Source organism: Centroberyx gerrardi, chromosome 18, assembly GCF_048128805.1.
Source record: "Centroberyx gerrardi isolate f3 chromosome 18, fCenGer3.hap1.cur.20231027, whole genome shotgun sequence".
NCBI lineage: Eukaryota > Metazoa > Chordata > Actinopteri > Beryciformes > Berycidae > Centroberyx > Centroberyx gerrardi.
In genome coordinates, this window is record NC_136014.1 from 12,167,862 (window position 1) to 12,192,975 (window position 25,114).

The 25,114-nt window shown below is 43.0% G+C and overlaps 1 protein-coding gene across 3 annotated transcripts in view; it reads left to right on the top strand.

Moving 5' to 3' along the window:
• Positions 1-4,574: 4,574 nt before the first annotated feature.
• Positions 4,575-25,114, top strand: part of efr3bb (EFR3 homolog Bb (S. cerevisiae)) — a 41,995-nt gene continuing 21,455 nt past the window's right edge. Inside the window, exons 1-5 of one of the 3 annotated variants that reach the window (XM_071917750.2) lie at positions 4,575-4,714; positions 5,157-5,296; positions 18,879-18,955; positions 21,016-21,143; positions 22,004-22,154. In XM_071917750.2, the coding sequence (XP_071773851.1) occupies positions 5,290-5,296; positions 18,879-18,955; positions 21,016-21,143; positions 22,004-22,154 (363 nt within the window). In that variant the 5' untranslated portion in view covers positions 4,575-4,714; positions 5,157-5,289. Of the gene's footprint in view, positions 4,715-5,156; positions 5,297-6,405; positions 6,500-11,197; positions 11,363-18,878; positions 18,956-21,015; positions 21,144-22,003; positions 22,155-25,114 lie in introns of those variants that run through there. The other 2 variants (XM_071917752.2, XM_071917751.2) reach the window with 2 other exon arrangements.

A 25,114-nucleotide genomic window follows, 5' to 3' on the forward strand; every position in this document is an offset into this window, starting at 1 on the left:
TTGTGTGTTGTGTGTATGTGCTGCAGAAGGCCACCTGGTTGGCGCCACGTGTTGGATACAAAATGTGCCAGAAGAAAGAGGCAGCTTTCCAGAAAATGAGCTGGTTGCCAGATTTAGACCTGAGCTGGTTAATGCCTGGAGATAAACTCCTCATGGCCCTTCTGGCCCTATAGGCCGCTGTCCCACCCACTCACACAGTCCCGTGTCATAACTCTGAGTCTCACTGGGGCCGCAGATCCACAGCACACAGACTGGATATTATATAATACTGGATGTTTGGAGAAAAAAACATGCAGGCCTTTGTTAAGTAAAGATCTTGTCATGGAGGCTGAGCAAAACATACTGTATTTTCAGCTTCAGATAGTGAATGCTATTATATGACAGTTTTTTTTATATTGAGTTGTTGATCACACAGCAAGGAGTATAGCTTCTCTGTCTATTGCTGTGGACGGATCACTGGTCACTCTGCTGTGCCAGGCATGTTACCAATTGCAACACCCAAGAGTAAACAATATTTCCATCTCATGAAACAATAACTGGTTTCCTTCGTAAACTGTTCTATAATACCTCAGTTTTTTTTTATTCAATCTCCCCCTATTTATGTTTTTTATAGTAAACACCTCTGAAGCAAACAAGAGTATAGTCTACAGCTACAAAACTGACCTGCACTGTCTTGCATGTTGTGTATCCACTCCTCATGTCCAAAGGGAAATTGCCATAGGATATATTCGACCGGAGGACAGGTAACCGACTCATAATCCACTTTTGCTGATTCCTTTGCGCAGGAATCACACACTGAGCATGAAAATTAAGGCATAATCCATAAAAGGGAAAATGAAACTGAAGCAATCCCCACTGTCATGGAGTGTCCAAAAATGATTAAGGGAGAGATAGAGGTCCTGCCAAGATGTGTGGAGCTGTTCTGGCAAGATTGTAGGTCACCACCTGTGGCAGTTTGGAAATGAAGTCAAGGGATTGCCAAGCAGCAAAGCTGCAGGAGTGAGGAGTCCAAAGAGGATTACTTAGTCAGCAGCCACTCTCACTGTCCCATAAAGCCAGAGTCACTGGCTCCAAGACAACACCAACAAGAAGGCAGTGCTCTCTCTCACTCTATGTAACTATCATCTCTCTCTCTCTGGCCAAGTCAGACAATTGTTTTAAAAGCAGAGCTGACCCTTATATGAAATAGCAGCATTACAGAATATGGGCAGCTGGTTATACATCCTACTACTTTTTATCTCTCTATTTGCACTCTGCTTAAGCACGTTGCATACTTTTAAAAATATTTTTCATATAATGCACAATCTCTGCCCACAATCTATGCCCTACTCTGATGTGATCATAGATGTTGGAAGTGGGGGTGCTGTGCTTTAATTGACTCTGGTCTCCTGGTTTATGTCATATGCGTCCGCTGACTCCATTTTCACACGCCACATTCACAAGGGTGAGGATGTCCTTTCACAACACTGTGTAGGCTGTGTACAGTTAGAAACCTTATTTAACACTAAATATTGACTTATTAATTTCACGGACCAGGTGCGACTGTGAAAGTGAGGAAGATTAGGTCTCCCACAAACAGCATCTGTTTAATTAAACTTCACGTTTGGGCTGAAGTTGATTTCCCACTGCAACACACTGAGCATCAGATGTAGGAACTGTAAGCTACTGTACTGTTACATGTTATAGGCTACCCCAGTTGTGTGTTTGGACTTATTAGTTTATGTATTAGCCACTTGGACAGCAACAAGACTGTCAAGGGATGCCCAAACACACACACACACACACACACACACACACACACACACACACACACACACACACACACACACACACACACACACACACCAGTTTTCCAGATTACCCTGATACACTGAAGAATCTACCTGTCTATGGTATAATCATTCACTGACCTAAACATGACATGATCATGAAATTAAGATAAAGCATACTGTATGTCAATTGACTTTATTTTTAATGGAACAGGGTGAACATGTGATGAAGTACGTCAAATAAACAAAGGGTCTCCGGAGGCCAGGAGAAAGAATAGGTCATAAGAAGGGACTACGTCAAAAGAATGGGGACAAAACACCAGAGAAGGCTTTATGATGACTCGGAGGGAGAAAGAGACAAACCCAAGAAGGAGAGTCAGCAGGAACAATAGACGTGGTGAAACAGACCTTGGCGTAGATGGTGACGAGTTTGTGCTGGGCTGACAGCATCAGCAGCCCTGAGGTTGTAAGCTGGTTAAAGCCCCCGAGACTCAGTTTGCTAATTGTAAACAGGCAACGCACAAAGCCCCTTAGACTGATCTGATGAGTCCCCATCTGTCCCACCGTAACTGTGTGTTGCTGATCACTGTACATCTAAAAATAGATACAAGTTCTAAGGCAATTACTTCTACTGTAACTGCTACCACCTCGTATTAGCTCTCTGACATTTGGCAAGCAAGGGCTAAAGCACCTTTGAACGTGTTTAATGGGATGTCAGGTGAATGTTTGGCTGTATCCTAAAAACAATGACGGAGAGTAAATAATTCCATGAGTAAAGCTTTAATGTAATACTCCATAGTGGATATGTCTGTATGTAAGTCTGAAAATGTCAACAGTACACATTTAATCTGTTAATTCATAGCGACAACTCTCTTTGGAGTGCTTCTGAACTCCTCTTCAACTGAGAGAGGAGTTAGGATGGGTAAGTCCCCTATAGGCAAAACCCCAGAGGCTAATTAGTATTAAGGCTAAACGCACTGGCCGTCCAGTAATCAGCTAATTCCCATAGGCACTCAAACCAAATCGGCACCAGACTAAACCCTATAGCCTACGTGCTTGCCAAACACTCTCTCCCTATGCCGGAAGCAAAGATCTATTTTTGTCTTTTGGTGTGTATCACAAAGGTGCTGTGTCTGCATGTGTGTGTGTGTGGTGAAAGGTTACGGCTGGGCAGTGCATGCATGCCAGCTTTTGTTTGTAGTGGCACATGCACGTGAAAGCGAAGGAGGATACAGGTGAGGCAGGGTCAAAGGGAAAGGAAGACGCATGCCAAAGTTGAGATTTTGCTGAAACACTTACTGACACACTCCACCACCCCCTACTTCTTAAATCTTCAATATGCTGCATCTGGCAGATTTGCAAAACATCAAACAGCCTCAAACACACAGATCACAGACTATTGTCCTTTAAAGATTTTCTGCAAAGTGCTGCAAAGGATTTTTGACTCACGCAGTAAAGTACAATAGTAAATTACTAGCACTTACTAGTATTTCTTGTGCAGTAACAACCTACCAAACCCCCTTTCTGTTGACCATGTTGATTTGAGCCTCATTAGCGCAGTAAACTCCTCTAGCTCATGTTAACCCATTGGGAGGGGTCACGCGCCAACAGCCGTGTACTGGGGGCTGAACAGAGAAAGAGGGGACAGCAGCATGACATAGGAGGACAAAAATACTGTCATAATAGACTCAGGGGTGTGATGCTAATACATCCATGTCCTGATGCATGTCGTAGTGGAGTTAAGAGACTCTAGGCAGCAGTTGGCTAAGCGTGCTAAGTGGTATACTGAGAGAGAAGCCCCCAGCTTAGACTACAAAAAAGGTGACAGATGATGTGACACGAGGTCCACCAATTATAATGTCGTTGTCCTGCAAAACACTCAGGTTTAAGTAATGTTAAACTATAACAAAATAGTAACAAAATATTAATTATTCTCAGGAAATTGCAGACAAACAAACATGTCATATATATATATATAGTCACATTTTGCTTACTCATTACTGCCGCCAATTGGTAGAAAAAATATTTGTTGTGAAGGTACTTTACCCAATCCACAACTACAGTATATAGGCTATAGATTTATTGAACTGCCACCCCTTAATAAAAGTTAATAAACTCTGTGACCTCAGAATCATTCTCCACAAGTAATAGGAATTGTGTCAAGTTAAAAAGGAATGTCCTATGAACTGACAAGGTCTCAACAGATTATAATCAACATTCATTGATTTGGAAAAGAGAAAACAATGTCCTTGGGCCAAAATGGATAATGGAGAATGACAGAGCTCCTGTCCTTGTCTGAACATTTGGTAATGAGGTCTTTCTCTTTTGAAAACAATATGACCCTACAGTTAGGTTACAGTTACAGGCTACAGTTAGGTTTCTTTTAAGGAATGATATTATGTTCTTTGAATATGACATGCCTATTTTCATATATCAGGGTTTATTTGATAGTATGTTCATTGTTATGATTTTGATGGTAACCACCATCTCAGATTTCTGCTCTGCCACATCCCTAACGAAAAATCACCATAATATTACTTAAATATTCATACAGCGACTTTAGTGCCCTTATCATACTTAACGGTACTCTTATCTCTTATGGTATATCATTTTCTGTAGTATAATATTTGACTTACTGTAGTTGTATGACATTTTAGAGTTCTGCTGTCATTTTTTTTTATAGTACGGTTGCAAAATGTATCGTAGGATTACTATAGCTAGGGATAGCATGAGATTACAGTATGTGCGCCTGCACTGCCTGTGTTCAGATAATTAATAGTCACTCCAGTGGTAGGCTGAAACCATATAGCCAGCAGCAAACTAGAGCAATGCTAACGCCGGTGTAAGTGATGACTTCTGTCTTAGCATAACCTAAAACTTTAGTGAAAGTAGCTGACTGCCTGTATGCCACATATTTATGGGATTTTAATTTTGTTCACTTCATGGTAAGTAATGTGTGTTGACACTGTAGCAGGATGTATGTGCTAGCCAGCTAGCTAACCATGTCAGCCAGTTAACGTTAGCATATAGCATAGAGGAATGCTAGCTATCTGGTTGGTGAGTTACCAGTACTTCATTTAATAATGCCTACTGTTGAATAATATAAGCAAGCGTATCTAATTTGGTTAACGTTAAACATATGTCTAAAACCCATCAGAATTCAGTTAATGTTAGCTGAAACGCTAGCCTCGCTAAATGAATACACTGACAACTGTCATTATTACGATTTTTCTCCGGATGCGTTTAAATGTTACACATTTCTCTCTAACGTTAGTCATCTTGTCAGGTAAACGATAGCAAATGGCATGTCCGTTATTTTGATAGGTTCAACATCAATTTTGTAGTAGCGCGTCAGCTAATTTGGGTATACTGCTGGATGTTCCACAGGCCAAAGATAATCCAGAGGTTTTCCTGATTTTCAAAGCCCCGGGAGGAGACTCAGTTTGGGGCTGAAGTGCCCCCCATCTCCTAGCCGCTTTGCACCTGGAAGAGCACCGCCGCCTTGTGGCAAGAATCCAACATGACAGGTGGGCAATAGTACACGTTTCCCGAGTCACCGATAGTCAATATACTCTGATGCACCTGCTTCAGTACTACCTGTAGAGATAATACATGGTGTCCCAGTTGAATGTACTGCAGATCCGCAGAAGTGCTGAGGTAGCTGAAGCTGAGCTGTCTAATCAAAATCCGTAATGAATTATTGCCACGAGACGTGACATGTCACGCAACATGTCACATGTTATGTGAGAGTGTGTATGTTTGAGATTTCCATCTGTATTCCTTGCAAGTATATGTACATGTGTACATATGTGTGTTGTCCAGCCAAGTGTGTATTGGATGAACATATAAAGAAATCACTATCCAGACGCTTTGCCTGTGTTGGCGTCCGCTGATGGCTGAACTCCTTGAACCTTAAGCCAAGTGGCTGAATGGCTGTCACTCAGTTCCCTTCTCTCCCTCTTGTTTCTCTCTCCCCTCCTCTCTCTCTCTCTCCCCCAGAGAGAAGGAGGGTGGATAGTGAACTCCATTGTGTTAGTGAGATGTTTATTAATGAGACTGAGAGAGCAGAGCTGCTACAGAAGGACTAATCGCTAATCTCTTGGTTAATACGGTCATCCAGCCTGCATTCTAAGTTATCTGACTGAGCCTCAAGCCCGGGACACAGGAGTTGTTCTTCAGCAGGGAGCTTAGAGAATTTGTGAGTTTGTGCTTGTGTGAAACTTTCCATGCAAGTTTGAGTTAGCTTTTCTGGACAGACTTGACTGAGGACAAGTGTGTGTTCACATGTGCGTGTGTGTGTGTGTAGAGTTTTATTGCAGCCAAAGTGGGTAGTATCGAACATATGCAAGTGAGCACGTTGGATTTTAGCTCATTTGTCAAGGAATTGGAAAATTGCATGTATTGTTGGTAGGCTAGGCTCACATCTTGATAGGTTTTCATGTTTCATGTATGTCGGTCTAGCTGGATTGATTTGTGTATAGGCAAGACACTAGCCTATAGGTTTTTAGTGTGTTTGTAGTCTTACGTGTCTATGAGTGTTTGTGTGTGTTTCTGGCTTTGCTCAGGAGTGTTTTTTGTGTGTGTGAGAGGGTTAGTGTGTGTCTGAGTGTGTGTGTGGGCTGTTGTGTGTGTGTGTTTGCCTGTCATGCCTCTGCCTGCTCCTGATGTCCCCACCTCTCGGAGGCTGGCACTGGACTGTCGTACCCTTCTGGACCATCGCGTTGGCAAGGGTAAGTGCCATCACCACCTCCTCTGTTCTCTCTCTCTCCCTCTCTCTCTCTCTCTCTCTCTCTCTCTCTCTCCCCTCAGTCATATGAACAGTGAACAGTGTTTTTTCTGAGAAGTTATTTTGTTTTCTGTTGTTCCATTATGTCAGGCAAATATATATAGGCTATAGCTGCATATCGAGTTTTCAGAACTACTGTTTGGAAGAGCTTGTCTTGTTCAGAATTGCCTTGTCCCCTGTAAAATGGATTTGTCCTATTTCATAGCTTGTTGAGGATACTTGAAAGCTTGAGCAGGCTAACAGCCTACATCAAAAGGAACACTGTTTGTGATTGGCACTGGTGAAGGTTGCTGCACTGATTAAAGGATAATTCCGGTTATTTTCCACCTGGACCTTATTTTCCTAGTTTTTGCCATCATGACGATTGACTGATCAAAATGTTGTCAATTAGGCTACATCACTGTCTGTCTCACCTCTCTGTTTGCAGGCAGCATTGCTTGCCAAAACAATCCAAAGGGGCCGCGGGAAACTCAGACCAGTCAAACCCAAAAAGTGATTAAAACACGGCGTTTCAACACAATAACACTCACACTGCAGTTTTGCATGTCTTTAAATAGCTGTGACTGAACAATTATCAGATGGCATGTCAGTTAATGGTCCATTTCATACTTTTTGGCATTACTCACACTTGCTTATTTACTCTGTTGGCTGCTGCACGTCTGCCGCATTCATATTGGAAGAAGCAGAAAAACAGGATTTTGTTGTTTCAACTTGAAAGCCTTCCTGTGTTTTACTCACTGGAACGTCCACATCACAAATCTTTTGTATTTATACATTTAAAATCAACCATAAACAAACTGAAGCAAACATTTGCTTGCTTTTCATGAATAGGGCTAATTGTATTAGTGTGAAAATAACTGATGATTTTGATTTAATACCTTGGACTGCTGACATTGGTGGATTCCCTGCTATGTTTACTGCTGGTGTTGACACATTTTCGTAAGTCATGACTTTTTCGACAGGAAATCTGATATGATGTGAACATGGCATCAGAGTACTTGAACTTTCTACTTGCTGACTAGCTTACACTAGTTAAGATAACATATCTAATATCACAGTATACTCAAGTTTCAGACCATAGATAATCACAAAATCAGATGTATGCAAGTCTCATTGCAGTGTGAGTGTTAGTTTGTTACCTCTGCCAAGGAGGTAATGTTTTCACCTGCGTCTGTTTGTCCGTCCGTCCGTCTGTTAGCAGGATATCTCAAAAAGTTGGTCACGGATTTGCACAGAACTTGGTATGAAGGTTGGTTATGGGCCAAAGAAGAACTGATTAACTTTTCATGTCGATTGGCCAAAAGGGGGCGTGGTGGTGGGCGTGGCAGATCACCAAAAGGTGCATAACTTCCTCGCGGGGTGTTGTCAGACATGGCGGAGGTCTGTGCTCTACTGAGCACATTTTCTAGTTGAAATTGTTTTTGGGTGCTTTTGGGTTTGACTGTTTGAGTTTCCCTTTGCCCCTTTTGATTGTATTGGAGAGCAGCGCTCCCTGTAAACTGAGAGGTACATACTAGCTCTACAGTCAGTGCTGGTGCGTGGGCGGGGCAGACAGGGCAATTGCCCAAGGCGCCACGCCACTAGGGGCGCCAAATTTGTCCACACTTGTCTTAATTTGATTGTTACTAGGGTGACACTGGGTGACACAGCATAAATACATTTATCGCGATCTAAAACGAAAGAAAAAACAGAAATAAACCTACTATGCTTTTGGAACATTGTACTCCTTGTTTTACTGAGACTGAGTTACAGCAACAGGTTGAGTTCTACTCCCAGTCTATCTCCCAACCTGCTCCCGACGAGTAGCTTTGAGTAGCTTTAAGTCTCTTTCAGTAAAGTAATAATAAATATTGCACTACGTGAGTTGATTTAAGTGACATGAGACACAACTGGGGAGGATTTACTAAATTGTTTTGAATGTAGCATAATGTATTAATCAAGGGCGATGTGTGTGTGTGCTGGGTAGGCCTATGTTGTACGTCGGGTGAAGGTAAGATGCCTTTGCAGTTTATTTTCATGACTTTTTGTTGGGCTGTGCTTTTTACATATTTACTGTGTTGTTTTTCTTGGTTGGAGGTTGCGTATTTAGCAATTGGCAATGTGTGATGGTGGTTAACGGGACATGCACGTTGCGCATTTGGCATTGCGTAATGGTGAGAGGGACACGTCGTTTTTGGCATTTGGCATTGCGTAATGGTGACAGCATATGGCAATTTGGCAACAAAATACATGTCAGGAACGAAGTAAAGTGCAAAATTTCATAGTAGATGATCCTATTTTTCTATTTTGCATGGTAATGTGTGTGTTGAGAGAGAGAGAGAGAGAGAGAGAGAGAGAGAGAACTGATTGATGCTGTGGGTCATTGTGTGGCAATAACAATGGGCATCATATTATTATTAGTTTTTGAGTTTGTATAACCCCCCCACCCCCCCGCCAAATAACATTGAGTTGGCAAACCTACGTGAAATAGTTGATAAAACGTGAGGATGGGCGGCATTTATAGTTTTGCCCAGGGCGCTTGATTGGCACGCGCCGGCACTGTCTACGGTGAAGTAGGCTAATCAATGAAATTTTGATCCAAATCATTTGGCATGATGGCAAAAACTCGCTCCTTTTGTAACATCCAAACCAGTTTTCTACATAGGCAGGTGCTCACCAAAAATAGCAGAAGGGATAGCTATATTAGATCCTGTGCATGCGTAAATGTCTGGCTGATTAACATTGATTTTTGAGCATAGTGCTGCTGTCGCAAAAAATCTTGTTTGGGTATTTTCTTGGTTTTAGTGGTGTGTTGTATATCTGCTTATCTTTCCATGCAGACTTGCTGAATTACATTTTAAACGCCAGATGGACTGATTAATGATGTGGAATGTAATATGCAAGACCACTTAATGCCATGCTGCCTTAGTGCAGAATGTGATTGAATGCTGAATGTATACTTGTTGAGTGATGTTTATAGTTTACTGCCTATCGTATGTCTTGCATTGTCCTTTTGCACTGTGTGTGAGGTGCTGTTTTCCGTATGTGGCAGTGCATGCTGTTTTATGAAGTTGTCAATATGTATCTGCAGTCTGTGCCATTAACACCAAGACAAATTCCCGTGCATGTGTTGTACATGCAAGAAATACTGATGTCGCTAAAGTATTGTACCTGAATTGAGGGTTTTACGTGGTCATTTATGGGTTTAGGAAGTTTTGTGACCTTTAGGCCCATGACACACAGATCAAAAACAGTGGTATGAGTGAGTTTAATGTCAAAAGTACATGCAGTCAACTTGAAAATAGAGCTGCTTTTCCTCATTCCCAAAGAGATTACTTTTTAAAGGAACAAGATTTTCATTTGACAGCAGTGATAGGTAGGCAGTTTGAGAAGGCTCTTTGAATTATCCAAAAATAAACATAAAGAAAGTCGGCCTTTTCAGCTACAAGGGTGGCAGCAGGGTGCTGTAGTGATTAGGGAGACCATCCTTCAACCAGAAGGTCTGGGTTCAGTCCCCCTATGACAGCATGCATCTCCGCTGCTGACGTGTCCTTGAGTCAGACACTGAAATTCCTATCAGCCCCTGGGGTGCTCTGTTGCTGACCCTGACCTTTGACCTCCATGGAGGGGGGGACGAGCGAAAAGATGAATTTCCCCTTCCAGGGATCAATAGAGTATTGCAAATAAACCTGCCCCAAGCAACAGTGAAGGTGCACAGCTGGCCATTAGTGGATGAACGCAATGGATGACAGTGACATTCTGCACCAGGCTGCAGTCTAAACACCAACAGCATCTCTGCATCCGTTTTCAATAGTTCATTTAGCTTTCCTAACTGAGAACAATTAACCACAACCTTTAATTCCATTAAAACTGCCCTGAAGTAGCCTAATCTTTTTCTCTGCTGATGAAATGAAAGCTGAGTGCTTTTGGGTAATTGGAAAACCTAGCTTGATATTGGCATCTAATGAACCTTACCTCTCAAAGTGCATGAGCTAGTAGTTAGATGTTTCCGATGATCTGATTCAAAAAGACCCTGATGCACATGGAAATCAGTATTTACTAACATTAGCACCTAAGTTTGACCAACAATGGTTAATAACGCTTTTTCAATATTATTAACATCTCTTAGAGAGAGAAGAAAAGGAACAATGCCATTGATTTGATGAAAATGGAAGGAAATATGGTAGAAAATGGTTTAAGCATACATGGAGAAACTGCGAGGAAGTAAAGCAGGAGGCATGGAAAGATTAATGATGGGAAAGAGTGATGCTTGCAGGGGGCGGGGAGAGGGAGAGAAGGAGATTGCGTGGGTGGGAGGTCTTCTCCCTCTCTACCCCTGTGGTGCACGTCTCTCTCTCTCTCTCTCTCTCTCTCTCTCGGGCTGTGAGAAGATGATTGGAGGGGAGGTGTGTGTATGTGTTTATGTGCGTCTGTGTGTGAAATCTGCGCTACCCTCTTGAGAAGGAGCACTGTTGCAGAAGGCAAACGGGAAAATCCAAGGTCATCACGGCACGCTTCTCTCTGACGTTGCCTTTCAGCCCCCTCGTGCGTGTGTGCATGCCTGTGTGTGTGTTTGTGTGTGTGTGCATGTCAGGAAGCGTGTAATTCATTGCATTGAGCCAGGCTCTGCACCAATCACGGCGCGCATTTATGTGCCTTTTAGCTTTTAGCACACGTGCAGGCATTCATCCCAGAGTAAGCGGTGTGTGTATGTGTGTGCATTTTTCAGTGCCTGTTGGCACAGCAGTGTGCGTCTGTGTGAGCGACTGAAACTGCATTAACGAGGCAGCAGGCGTCTATAGTGAGAGACTCCAACATCACGATCGATGTACGGTAAGAATGACAATCATATTTCACTCTGTGTGTGTGTGTGTGTGCACTTGTCTGTGTGTGCACGTGAGCAATGTGAAGCATTCAGCGTTCAGCCAGTTTTCCTACATTCTCCAAATTGCATGTCCTCTTATCTCTCCTCTGGCAGACTGCACCTCTCACCAGTGCAACGTCTCATATAAGCACATTATGGGAACTGGACTCTTATGAGGATAACGCTCTGTTAAATTACAGTTTCACAAGGAGGCACCACTTTGAAGATGTTTATTTTCGGTAATAGCAGAGGCTTATTTGGTCCAACAGTTTTTACTCACTTAAATTGTTTGCTTGTATTGGATTTGAGCCTGTTGGTGACATAGTGTACACTTGTAGCATATAAAGCTAGTTGTTGTTTGAGCTGTGCTAGCTGTTTGTTTGTGAATGATGGACTCAGTGATATGTTCGAAAGCTTATAGTTCTTTTGCTTTCTCTTATCATTTGGTGGTATTCATGGTTCTTCAGTGCAATGTTTTGAGTTGCATAAGCTCTTAAAAATAGATTTATGCTACCTAGAAAATTGGAAAAGGTGCATTATGTGCCACTCAGAATTCAGAATATGGGATGGACATGCTCCGAAATTTCTTTCTTGTGCTCCTAAAATAATTCATGAGCAAAAGTCCTCCTTGGTACAATGTTACTGTAGAGCTCTGATATTACCAGGACATGTTGATATCTTGTTCATTGATTAGCCCTAATTAATAGTGCAGTCGGCTTACCCTGCTTTGAGTTTGCACACTATTGATGGAAAAAGGGTTATTCATAGTAGGCTAATGAATTTGCACACTGGAAGATTAAGCTCAGCATGGCCGTTCTATACAGTACTGTGTTGAGCTATGGTTATGGTCTTGAGTCCTTCGCACCCCAGCGTGGGTGCCTGCTTGACTGTGATTCATAGCGTGTCGGATCGGCCTTGTGTCATGAGGATTTGTTGGCAGGTGGGTCTGTATATCAGTGTGCTGGTCGCGTCATATCAGGCATGTTCTCTGCCGCCCACACTGGATCGGTAGGTGCTTTGAATCTGACATGGTGTACATAGATAGATAACTGTCTGCCTCCACTACATGTGTGTGTGTGGGAGAGAGAGAGAGAGAGAGAGAGAGAGTTGGCCAGTCCCAGGCTTTTAGAGTCCTTGAGCAAGATTTGTTGCGAGGCCCCCTTCACCTCCCCAAAAGGTGCATTGATTTTCTGATTGATTTCCTTTTTGCTCTTCTAGGAAGGTAAGCAGGTGAGTCCCTTAGTTAAGTCACAGTCATTTTCAGGGGGAGGTAGGTATACATTATTTAATCAACCGTGACCCATATGCTAAAGAACACTTGCTGTTTATTGAACAACCACTAGGCTTGGATTGTGTCATTTCTTCCTGCTCCAGCAAAATAGATGAAAAATACAGCTCAATAGGCATACATATTATATATCTTGATGTTTTTCCTTGTTTTCCAGTTTAATCTTTTTTTGGCACCTATTGGTACAGTGGTAGACAGAATTAGTCAAACTGAAAATCATTGTTGGGGGGCCCTGTATTGGTCGCGGGGCCTTAAGCAGCCACTTCTATTGCTTAATAAGTAGGGCCAGTTATGATGGAGAAAGAGAGATAGGGACAGAGAGAGAGTATTACATGGGCATGGTGGTTATGTATTTGTAGGCAGTTATTCCCTGCATGTCGTAGTGACAGGAGTTCATGTTTCTGTCTCACTCTGTGTGGGTTGAGTGTCACACTGGCCCTAATGACTTTATCAGCCTCTCCTCTGCTATATTCAAACTCCTCTCCTCTCCTCCGCTGCCATCCAGCTTTCTCAAACTCCCTGGCTCCTTGGCATCTGTGCTTATTGGTTGGTAGGCTGGCTGAGCACGGATACTCTTTTCCAGCAACGCTCTGCTCCACACACACAATTTCAAACACGCACATTGTTTCAAGAGCAAAACAACACACATGTACTGTATATCGACACAAACACCAAAGTCTTCAGAACTAGCAAGGGAAAAACCATAATATTTAGTCAGCCTTCCCTTTTATAAATTGAGTGATTGCACTTTGTGGCTTTGTGGTCCCATTTCAGGCGTCTTGTCTCGAAGTGTGAATGTATGTGTGGGTTGTGTGCTCGCCTTTCAGTGCATGATTCTACAGTTTCATGATGTTTTGTCCCTCTCCTTTGCTGATGTAAAAATAGCGGGATGTGCCCCCCCCCCCCCCCTTATGTAATAATACCCCTGAAGGGCACCACGCTTTTTAACCATCACGAGAAGCTTCATGTATTTTGCACAGGTATGTGTGCATACAGTATGTGTGTGCATGCGCAGGTACAGTATGTGTATGCCTATGCTGTTTGCTTGCTGAGCTAGGTGGTGTACGCGTGTATGAATGTAGCCTACTTATAAATCTACTTATCGTGTGTGAGCTTGCCAACCAAGCTGTGCATGTGTATTGATGATTTTATCTCTCACACGCACACACACACACACGCACAGATCCAAAATGTGTTTAATATTCTCCTTGCGGGGCGTCAGGACTATATTTACTCACACTTGTCCGCCACGTGACATTGGGAACAACAGAGCAGCTTTGGGACAGCAGGTGCAGATATGACACGCAAGAAGCGCTGGGCTACTTCTGACACTCCTACCTTTTGTGTGTGTGTGTGTGTGTGTACGTGTAAGTCAAAATTGGGCTATGTTTTTGCTTAGGCAGACTCGTTGGTATGTAGGCATTTAGCTGGACTAAGGGACATGGGAGCACACACACCATTATAAACCCACTAAGACATGGGCAGGCATACATGGTTTTCTGTGCGTGAGCAGTGTTTCATCAAGGGTTTTTAAATGGCTGTCGAGTGTGCTTGTGTGTGTGTGCGTATGTGTGTGTCTTCCAATCATAGAGGCAGTTGCTACTTGAAGACATATCAGAGTACGAGGCATCTTTCTAAATACTGTCCCCTTGCTTATTTGGTTCATTGCGGGACAGTAAGATTGGGTGCGTTCTGCTTATTATTTTCATATTTTCAAAGCAGTAGGGGCAAATTTGGGGTGGGGTGCCAGTCGGTGACTATATGTAGGGGTAAAACTGTAGTGTATGTGTGAATTTGTTTGTGTACCATATTCCCTGGCTAGATTCCCATGGTGATAGATATTGATCCACCCTCATCCTGTGCTCAGGTGGAAAGCTTTGTTCTGTGGTGTTGTTGTCCAGTCCAGCCTGTGAGGGCAGGAGTCCAATTAACACTGTGTGAGTTTTGTGTTATCATGCACGGACATGTCTTTTACATTTATATTGTTTTTCTGTTTACCCCTCTGTTTCTCTCTTTCATTTCCTTCCCATTACCACACTTTTTCTTCTCTCTCTCTCTGTCTGTCTGTCTCTCTCAATCCTAATGTGGAAACTTTAAGCTGACATCCTGGGGGAAATGGAGACTGTAATCTGTTAATGCACCAACCCATTGTTACAGGGCTAAAAATAACTTTTTGATTGGCTGGCTGCTTGCTGTGGTGATTTTTAGTTGTTGGGGTGGAGGGGGTGTTGGACTGGGGCCCTCACACGTGTACACAGACAGACACACTCATACACGCAATCATCTTGTATGGATGTGTATTTTAGGATCCAATCAAACAAGCAGGTAGGTCACAGAGGCCAAAGGTCACCAACTCTGGCGTAGGTTTCAGAGACCTTAGTGGGTCTCTAATTAGCATAAAGGTCAGTGGCAGAGCACAGGGTTTCCCTTGCACTTCTGGGTGTTGCAGTTTCCTCCTCTCCATGGTTTTATAACAGAGAGAAGAGCGACATGTCTCCCACGGGTATCATCCCTCCTCAAAGTCATCTCCAGGGCAAACTGTATTTGATTGCCGCCCCCTTCCTGTTTCTTCTCTTCCCCCATTTACTTAAAGCTTGTTTACTTATTGTCCCTCCATTTCGCTCTCCTCAACTTGTCGTGTGTTTGTGTGAGTGTGTGCGGGATCGAGGAGGAACATCATTCAGCCCAGTCCCTGACTGTGTTGTTAGCTTGCTGTGCAGAGTGGGTGGATGTCGTGAGACCACCAGCTATGCTGTGGTTTTCACCACTGTCATCCGAATTCTCATCCACCCACCTCGTTGCTCTCCCTTACTCCTTTGCTCTCCTTACTTGCATACTAACCTAACACCACAAAACACATAACAACTCTCCTTTGCATATGCAAAAGAGAGAGAGAGGATGTGATTTTTCCATTTTCCTTGGATTTTAGAAACTCTAAAAGTACACAGCATTATCTAGGAGCAGCGATGGGGCAATTGGAACCATGTGCAAGGGAAAGATGCTGTTGCAACACATTTTAAAGTCTGAAGCGCACTGGAAGTGTCAGATGTGCACGTTTTCATATTTGGCAGTTGTTTTCAATGCTATAATGTGCAGCAAAAGTGAGAGAGAAGAGGATGCACACCAGTATTGGAGAGGTGCTGACCACAGCTAGCGGTGCAAGAGTGAATGAAGAGGTCGCATACTTGTAGCCTCAATGAAAATAATTTATTATAATTTTTTTACCTCAGACCACCTTAACACGTCAACATGTGCTTAATTTTGGACCGTCAATAGAGCGCTAGAACGGCTGCTTTTTGTGAGGTTACTGGAGCTGCAAGGACTACTCTCCTTTTTTGACGTAAATGGACTTACAAAGGTAATGACTGCAGACTAAGCATGTAATTTAGCTTGCCGCATAGAACTGTTGAGATGTATGGACAAAATCTGTATTAACACTGTAATGTGAAGTTGGTCTACCAGCTGGCCTTGAAAGATAAGAAACAAACAGAGCAGGCTGTGCAACATTTTTTAGGTCACGCCAAAGAAAATATTATTTAGTACCTACTTTACCCATCAAGATGGTAAAATGCAGATGCTTGCAGTGCACCATAGGAGCATCAAATGACATCCGTAAATTGTTGCACCCATTGAGTTTAAGTGTTTAAGCATAAAACTAATACAAAATCTTCTGGATATTTCCCATTATTTCTCAAGGAAGGAACACGGGGGACTCAATAAGCCAGTAAAAATTTGTAGCCAACAGTTAAAGAACAGTACTACATCATTACTGCACAAACTGCTATGCCAGCAATTGACAGTATCCTCCTGTTCACTGCAATTTCCTCTCTCCATTCTATTACAATTAAGTCTGGATAGCCCACGCTGTCCTAGGCTAATCACTACAGGGGTTATATTATAGGGTTCAATACTGGTTCTCATGAAATCCTAGGTTCCCTGTGGGTTCCTTGAGATAACTGATTTTTTTTATAAAATGGCAACTACAAGTGGCTGAAAGTTGCTGAGTATGTCTCCAGCAGTGAGGATATTGTCAAATTTTTGTTTACATTTTTGATAACGATCCAACAAAAGACATGAACTATTGACTGAACATAAGGGTTTTTGGGACATTAGAGATATAAAAGTTCACACTATGTTATCCCCGCCCCCCCTTCCCACATATCTGATCCCATTGTTCCTACTCCTGACAGAGAGGACAGGACAGATTTGTACTGGATGGAGACGATGCAATAAGTAGCACTAATCTGTGACTCACTCAACACAGCACAACCCTCCTCCCCCATCCCGCTTCCATCTCTTTCTCTTTTTCTCATTCTCTCTCTCTCTGTCTCTGTCACACTGTCCGTCCTCCCCCTTTTCTCTCTGCACCGGGGACCTACTGCATTGTCATTAATTCATCGGTGACTCCTACACCCAGCACCCAGGCCCCGGGCCAAAGACAGTGAGGGAGGACAGAAGGGAGGGAGGGAGGGGAGGGAGGGGAGGGAGGGAGGGAGGGAAGGGAGGGGGGGGGGGGGGGGGGGTTGAGCAGAGGCCTCATTAGTGTTTGAAGTGATGGAGGAGAGAGGAGCAGGGCTATGAATAGACTCCGAGCTCTCAGAGATAAGCCGAAGCACTAGCAGAGCTCCTGCTGCGGAGTTTACCCGAACTTTTATAGACCAGACAGAGGCCTTGAAACACCGTGGCCTTTTGGGGCCCTGAGCGGTCTGACCCCATATTCACCAAGGCTCCTGCTCCAGTCAGATAGACACAGAGGGTAACGACGGCTTTTACTCCATTCAAAGGCTTTTGAAAGGACATCCTGCCTGCGCTGCACTGCCTTCCTCCAAGGTGAAGGTCACTGATAAGATGCCAGAGGACTAGTGAAAGAGACAGGCTTCTCTCTGTGTAACACCAAACACCAAGACAAGGATATTTTTTTTGTCTTAGGGAGAATAGAAGAAAGCAAGGGAACGAAGGGAGAAAGAAAGGAAGGAAGCAGTTTCTTTTGCAGATTTTTTCATTTTAATATGCCCTAAATCACATCATACACAGTGTATTAGGCTGCCATACCATCATTAAACTTTACTGCATTGCTGACAGTATAGTAACCCACTTTGTTTTGCTATTTTTTATGACTTCTGAGTTCTTATTTTGTCTTTATTTTATGCTCTTAGCTCTGAAAAGGGTTGAGTGATTCATCATTGGGGCTTTTAGGAGGTTATCCCCTCCTCCAGTTTCCTCATTCTCCCATGGTGCCCTTATGACTCACCACTGCTGAATTCCCTCGACCAATCAGATTCCAGCTCTCACTGGCTGCCTAGCCAGCTCTCTCCTCACTGCAAAGTCAGACAAAGCACTGTGCGTTACACCGCTCTCCTCAAGGCTGTCTTGATTGTTTTTGTATTGCGTTGCACACACATTGCATTGTGTGTGCATCTGTGAGTTTGTGTGTGTGTGTATTCTCATCTGAGTGACATTTCTGTGACTGTGTTGCGACCACATTCTTTCCATATCTTGCCTTCCTCAAATGTCTTTGCACAGAGTCACCTTTTCTCAGCCCAGTTCTGTGTGTGGGAATAGAGGCTTTCATTGTCAGAGTCAACACCAGTGCAAGGACAGACTGCTCAGTCCTCAGCAGGTGCCAAGCTTCTGTCTCCCAACAGCTTCGTGATGATGAATCTGTCCTTGTGTTTTTAATCTCAGAATCCTGTCTGGGTGATGCTGCCATGCCAATGCTGATATCAGTGGTCTTTATTCAACAATGCTGATATCAGTGGTCTTTATTCAACATGTAGGAACACTTTGGTGTTCTCGCATAGTGGTTGACAAAGGATGCGTTTTTGCAGATGTTTCCTGTGTTTTTTGTCCCCCAATGCAATGAGATCTATGGATCAGGCTGTGTCCATCCGTCTGTCCACCCGTCAAACGTGATAAATTACATGTATTGGCCTGATGGGGATTCTATAATTTAAGGTCACAGTTTCAAACTTTGAAAGACCATATAACTGCTACACCACCAGTCAGATCACATCTTGTTACTGATTGGCCCAAAGGGTACCTGCATCATACGTGAGGGACAACATGTTTATGTCATTTTTCTTTCTTCCCGTTTTTATTGCATTTCTGTCAGTCATACCATGCAAATCTAATTGATTAACCATCTCTCCATCTTTCTCTCCCTCCTCCCTCCCCATCTCTTGTCTTCCACAGGGGTGTGTGGTTGTTGCGGGGCCCTGAGGCCTCGGTACAAGAGGCTGGTAGACAACATCTTCCCAGAAGACCCAGAGGTAAGAAGCTCAGCTGACACTTCCTGTTTACTTTAGCAACACCTTAACAACACCCTAACCCTATGAACAGTGGTGTTTCTCCTGAGAGCTTGATAACTAGTCCTTCTTTCATCTGCAGGATTATCATACTATAAAGCAAGGAATCTCTGTCTGTGAGTGAGTGTGTCCTTCGCATATCTCGAGAACCGTTCGTACGATCGACTTCACACTTGGCGGGTGTATTGCTGGGGACCCAAGGACGTGCAGTGTCGGATTTGGTGCAATTTGGACACGCGACATGTTCAATATTACTAAACTTTGAATAAACAAGCGGACAGCGCTCTGTGCAGCAGCGGGGCTCAAGCGGTACGGACACGCGCGGTTCTCGAGAAAGCTGCACTACGGGCACGAGCGGTACGGGCATGAGCGGTTCTCGAGAAAGCTGCGAGCAGCAGTCGGCCCGTTCTGGACAGGCACGTTTTGAACGGGCACTGCACTAGTGTATAGAAATTGTTTTGAGCTTGCTAAAGGCTTTGCTGAATTCTGGGTAAAAGTAACAACGTGGTGCAGTGTCATAGCGTCTCAGATTTAGGAGGAGTGGAGGTGAGAAGACGACGTCACAATTATCAGCTGAAAGCTGGTATGGATGAGTCATAAAGAGAGTTAGTGTGGAGAAGGAGGCGATTTGTTTCAGAGAAAACCCATCATTAGTGCCCCTCTGTTGCAGCAATAGCCCACTTTACCTGTCAGATCTGTTGCCAGCACTGCAATACATTGGACACAGCAGTACACATAGACCTCATTTCCCTACCGTATCTTTGTGTACTTTCATGCTGGTGTGTGTGTGTGTGTGTGCGCGCGTGTACATAGGCACCTGCACATTGTGCTCCCAAAAATGGTTTCTAATTTGGGCTCTAAGCTGCTGCCACATAAACTGTAACTAACGTAATCCCATCATCTTGGGAATAATGGAGCTCTCTGATAACATTCACTCACATACGGATGAAGTGTGTCTCCGTGTATGTGTGCATGTGTGTGTGTGTGCATGCATGCTGTGTACTTGTGTGAGATGATAATCAATAGCCTTTGATGCTATTCACACAGATACATTGGATCTGATATATGAACATTTCTTAACGCACAAATTTTAAGCTTGTGACCAAATTCAAGCCAAAGTCGTGATTTACTGTATGGAAATCTGATCTTGATGTCAAAATCGGCAGGTTACATCAATTTCCGACAATCTTCTTTGAGATATTAATACCAAAAAACATATTTCTAACTTTAACCAAAGTATGGCTGCAATATATATTATTTTCCTTCGTTTTTAATCGTATTCTTTGAAATTATTGTTTATTGTATGATTGTGTCACGGTAAAGTCAAAGAACATGTTTAAAAATGAGGCCCCATTCACAAGCCCCAGAGCCAGGAAGAAGAGGCTTAAGTGCATATCAAGGGTTTTCCCTGGTAGGCTTGGTTCCATTTTGTAATGGCTGACTGATGTTCTACCCTGTGTAACAAAATTTAAACTTTTATAGTCACTTAGCCTTGTTGCATAGATAAACATCTATGAACAGACAAACAGCTAACTTGCTAGCGATGCTCCCTCTTTATGCCACCGTTACAACAATGTTAAGTTATCAAATCTTACCATTTTCTAGTCTATTAAGAGCGTATGTATCTCAGATGTTTACTTGACTTTCCATTCTCTCCTGTACACTTGAGTTCTCTCTCGCTGATTCCATGGCTCGGCTCTGTCTGAATGTAAATAGGATCTCAGAGGACTCTAGATGTTTTTAGCTCTGTCCTCTCCCTGACCAGACTGGAGAGCAGAGAAGTGGGTCAAGGGGGAAAGGAGGAGTTGAAACTCGGTGATCTAGTTATACTCTCATACTTTGAGTTTGGAACAGAAGTAGGCGTACACACCGCAGCATAAGCTATTGCGATAGCTCAGAACTATTAATGTGGTAGTAAAAAAAATAATTGTGAATGAGACCCTGAAATTCTGTTATTTTCTTTGTCTCTCTTTCTCTTTCTCGCTCTCCGTCTCTCTCTTTCTCTCCCTCCCTCACCCTCATAGGATGGGCTGGTGAAGGCCAACATGGAGAAGCTGACATTCTACGCCCTGTCAGCTCCAGAGAAGCTGGACCGTATCGGAGCCTACCTGTCTGAGAGATTGTCAAGGGACGTGGCCCGACACAGATATGGGTGAGCATCACCAGTCGCTTGCCAAACAATACAGACTCAGGGAAACTGTCTGTCAATTCAGCTCCAAAGTCCCTGCCCTGACAAATACTGTGTGTACACTTCACTCATAGTTTACTCTCTGAAATATATATTCTAAGCCACACATCATCTTAACTGAATCAGATTAATCTTAGTTAAAGGTAATGCAGATCCGGGGTTTAATAAAATGAAGGCCATGTAGCTATAAAGTAGTACCTAGAATAGGTGGTGACAGGCTTCATAGATGCTGTTAGGCACTTAACATATTACATGCATCCTACTAAAGCATATACACCTCATTTGCACCTGGTATTAAAATGCGATCTAAATTTGTATATGGTCTCTGGATAATGAACAATCCAATCACGGCCTTGCATTTACACCTGGTATTTTTATGCGTTCTCGTTTGCATTCTGTCCGCTTTGTGATCGGATCTCTTTTTTCACGCACACAGTACAAAGTATGTGGGGAGGTGGCCAGTCTGTCTCTTGTCAACAAAAACAAACATGTCAGGTGAAGGGTCACCAGCCTGTAGTTACTTTTCCTTTGCCACAGAAGGGGTTGTCTTCTGCGACTCTCTAGTAGGAGACGCTGTGGTGATTCCTGTTCATGTGAACACACTCTACAGATTGCATTTGTAACTGACTGCCAGGTGTAAATGTGTTGAGATCCGATCATAATGCGAGCCTCTGGAGGTGGTCTGGCAGAGTCTACAGTCACACTTAGCATTAATGTGTGTTTTTAATTATCCAGATAAGATATCCAGATACAGATTGCATTTAACACCCGGTATAAATTGGGGTCATTAAGATGTCCATGCTTCTCTCTCTCCTTCTACTCAGGTATGTGTGCATAGCCATGGAGGCCCTGGACCAGCTGCTGATGGCCTGCCACTGCCAGAGCATCAACCTGTTTGTGGAGAGCTTCCTCAAGATGGTGCGCAAGCTGCTGGAGTCAGACAAGCCCAACCTGCAGATCCTGGGAACCAACTCGGTGAGTATCCAGGATTATATTACTACTAAAGACTAACTCCAGGATTTTGTGCTTTTGCAGTGGTTAAAAAAACAAACAAACAAACGAACAAAAAAAAAAGGTAGTTTTGGTCCTCATTTTTGATTGGCTGCATCACATTCAAAGCTGTTGTAGAATATCTGACAAGTGCACACCTGTGACTGCATAATAGTTAATAAGTGTAGTACTATGGTGTACGACCACTGTTTTATGAAAGTGTCTCGAGAGGCCGTGTTTCAATACCTCAGCTGTTGTTAGCCTAATTCTCAATATTTGCAAGAACTTGACATTTTGCTCAGTCATTGCAATATTGCCACATTAGTGGTTAATTTCTACAGAGTGCTTGCAATTTGGCCAATCACCATTTCACTTACACACTACTGCATGTAACAGTCCAATCAAACCACACGTCAACCAACTTTAATCTTGTCAGCGTGTTGATCTGTTGTTTTCATGACTGTTCTCTACAACCTCTCAGCTGCTGAAACAATTTCCCAAAACAATTTCAGAAAAGTGGTGGTAAAGTGTTTGGCACCCCATGCAACATTGTGGCAAAAGATAAGTAGCAGTCTTCACATGTCACCTGAAGCCCAAAGCACATCAGTAGAATGACTGAACTTTCCAAATAACAACAAAATCACACAACTGTGATAAGAGACTAGTGTACTAAAATTGGTGGCAAGCATTGAAAAAAAATGAAGAGTGGTGGATTTAATTTTTTAGGTCATGGAACAGAGTTGTTGGCTTAGTGAAAATGAGGGAGAGAGAGACAGATGCAGGCAGTTGAGTGTGTGTGTGTGTGTGTGTGCATTTATGTCTGTGCAACTTGATGTCAGGTAGTTATATAATAGTCTTTATAAGGACTTGCAATTTTGACAAATGGTCGCAATTTACTGCAAAAGCCAAACACAGAAAACATTGTAAATTGCATACAATTTAGAAAGAAAAACAATCAACAACAAACAATCATATTTTGTCACTAGAATCATAAAAAAGGTAATAAGGCTTGTTATACTGATAGAAATTCAGGTAAATACCCACACACTCAAACTGTTACCCACTGATGTATCGAATGTGCTTTAGCAACTCCTTAAAAGCTACCCACTTCAGTGGATTTAGGGGGAAATTTAAGATTATCTAATTAAACGTTGACAGGGCATATTTACTGTGCTGATATTAGAACTGTGGCACAAGAGATGGTGACATTGAGAGAGACACTGTGTTAGTGTTTGACAAAGATAGGCAGAGCACAGAAAGAGAGTGGTGGGCAGACGGAGAGAGAGGGAGTGATGAGTATCTGTTCCTCTGATGTGGGAAGCAGCTATCAGTGCTATCGGCTGGGTCAGTGGAGGACACATGAAGGAAATCAGATTAGCCGCAGACCACACTGGCAAAGCTCTCTAGTCATCTACACAGATTGACGAGACACACCAGCCCCTCGCTCATAATCTTTCTGCTATGAATCCCTCCTGCACACACTCATGCTTGTGTATTTAAGACAAATGTTAAGACTATGCACACATGCACACACACATATATTAGTGCTGTACAATTAATCGTGAATAAATTCTATATCATAATGCTAGTTTCCACAAATAATAATAGTAGATTATCTGCAAAATTGAAGCGTTTAGAGTGCCTGTTGTAGCTGAAAATAGTCAAGATGTTGAAAAAGGTGTAGTTAAATAATTTTGTTCCTCAAATCATCAAGACTAATAATCGTAATTAATAACCCAGATTAGAAGACTGAACAAAATAATAATTTTTGCCGTAATCATGCAGCCCTAACATGCACACACATACACAGCAGGCACACACACACATATGTCCCTGTACATACTTACACATGGAATACATAGGTCAATGTATTTCCGTGTGCATCGGTATGCATCTGTAGTAACTACCTCGCAGCAGTCTGCCCGCTTCAATCCTCCTCATCCTGCACTGCGTGGCTCATCTGAAGCAGACCAGTGTCAGAGAGAGAGGGGAAAGGAGAGGATAAGAGAGATTATCACCCCAGGACTCGAGCCCAGCCAGGTTTTCTCACACTCTGTGTCAGTGACCTAAAACCTCTCGCCGCAGAGCCTCATCCAACACGAGCCAGCTGTTCAATACGAGCCTCACGTTCTGAATGAATCAGTGTTTCAGTCAACTCAACCGTTTCCTTTAAGGATGGCTTCGTGATGAGGAGAGACACAAGGCTTTAATCATACTTCTGCAAATGCTGATGTGAGTAGTTGCAGGCGGAGGGAGAGTTACAATGACACATCGATACCGGAGCGGCTCAGTATTACCGCAGTCTTGGAGTGATGAGTGCTGAGCAGCTCCACAGAGGCAGTTGGGAGTTCATTTCATTTCATTTACTCAAGGATACTTCATTTTGTTTCAGTCAAAACACCCATTTTGTACAGAGGAAATGGATTCTCCAGTGGATTCTTCAGATCTCTGGTTGCTACACAAGCCCTCGTCCTTTTAGCCCTGTGTTTAGCTCGCCTGCATTCATTCAGCCTGTGTTTTTTTTAAATCAGAATAGATGTAATTAGCTTTCTAACTGAAGGTTCATCATATAATTTTCGCTTCAGGTACAGCAGGAGAGAGAGCCAGTTGTTAATTTATTAATTGGAGAGTGGTGTGAAGCTAAATGTCAGCGTGTTTAAATGGTGACATTTTCTGACCCAGTAGGAGGGCCTGCCTCTGCCCTGTGCTTTTCACTCCTAATGAAATGTTTTGATGCTATGGTTTGGCTGTGATTTCATTTAGGAGATATTCATCATGGAGATTTAGGGTCATTTTAGATAAATTCTAAATACATTTCTTGGTCTTTTGAGTAGCAGACATATTAGCCCTCTAGAGTTTAGGCTTACCCATTATCTGTGACTTTCTGGTTGACATGAAAATGTATTCTCCTCCCTCCTCTCTATGTCTCTCTGCCCTCCGCCTCG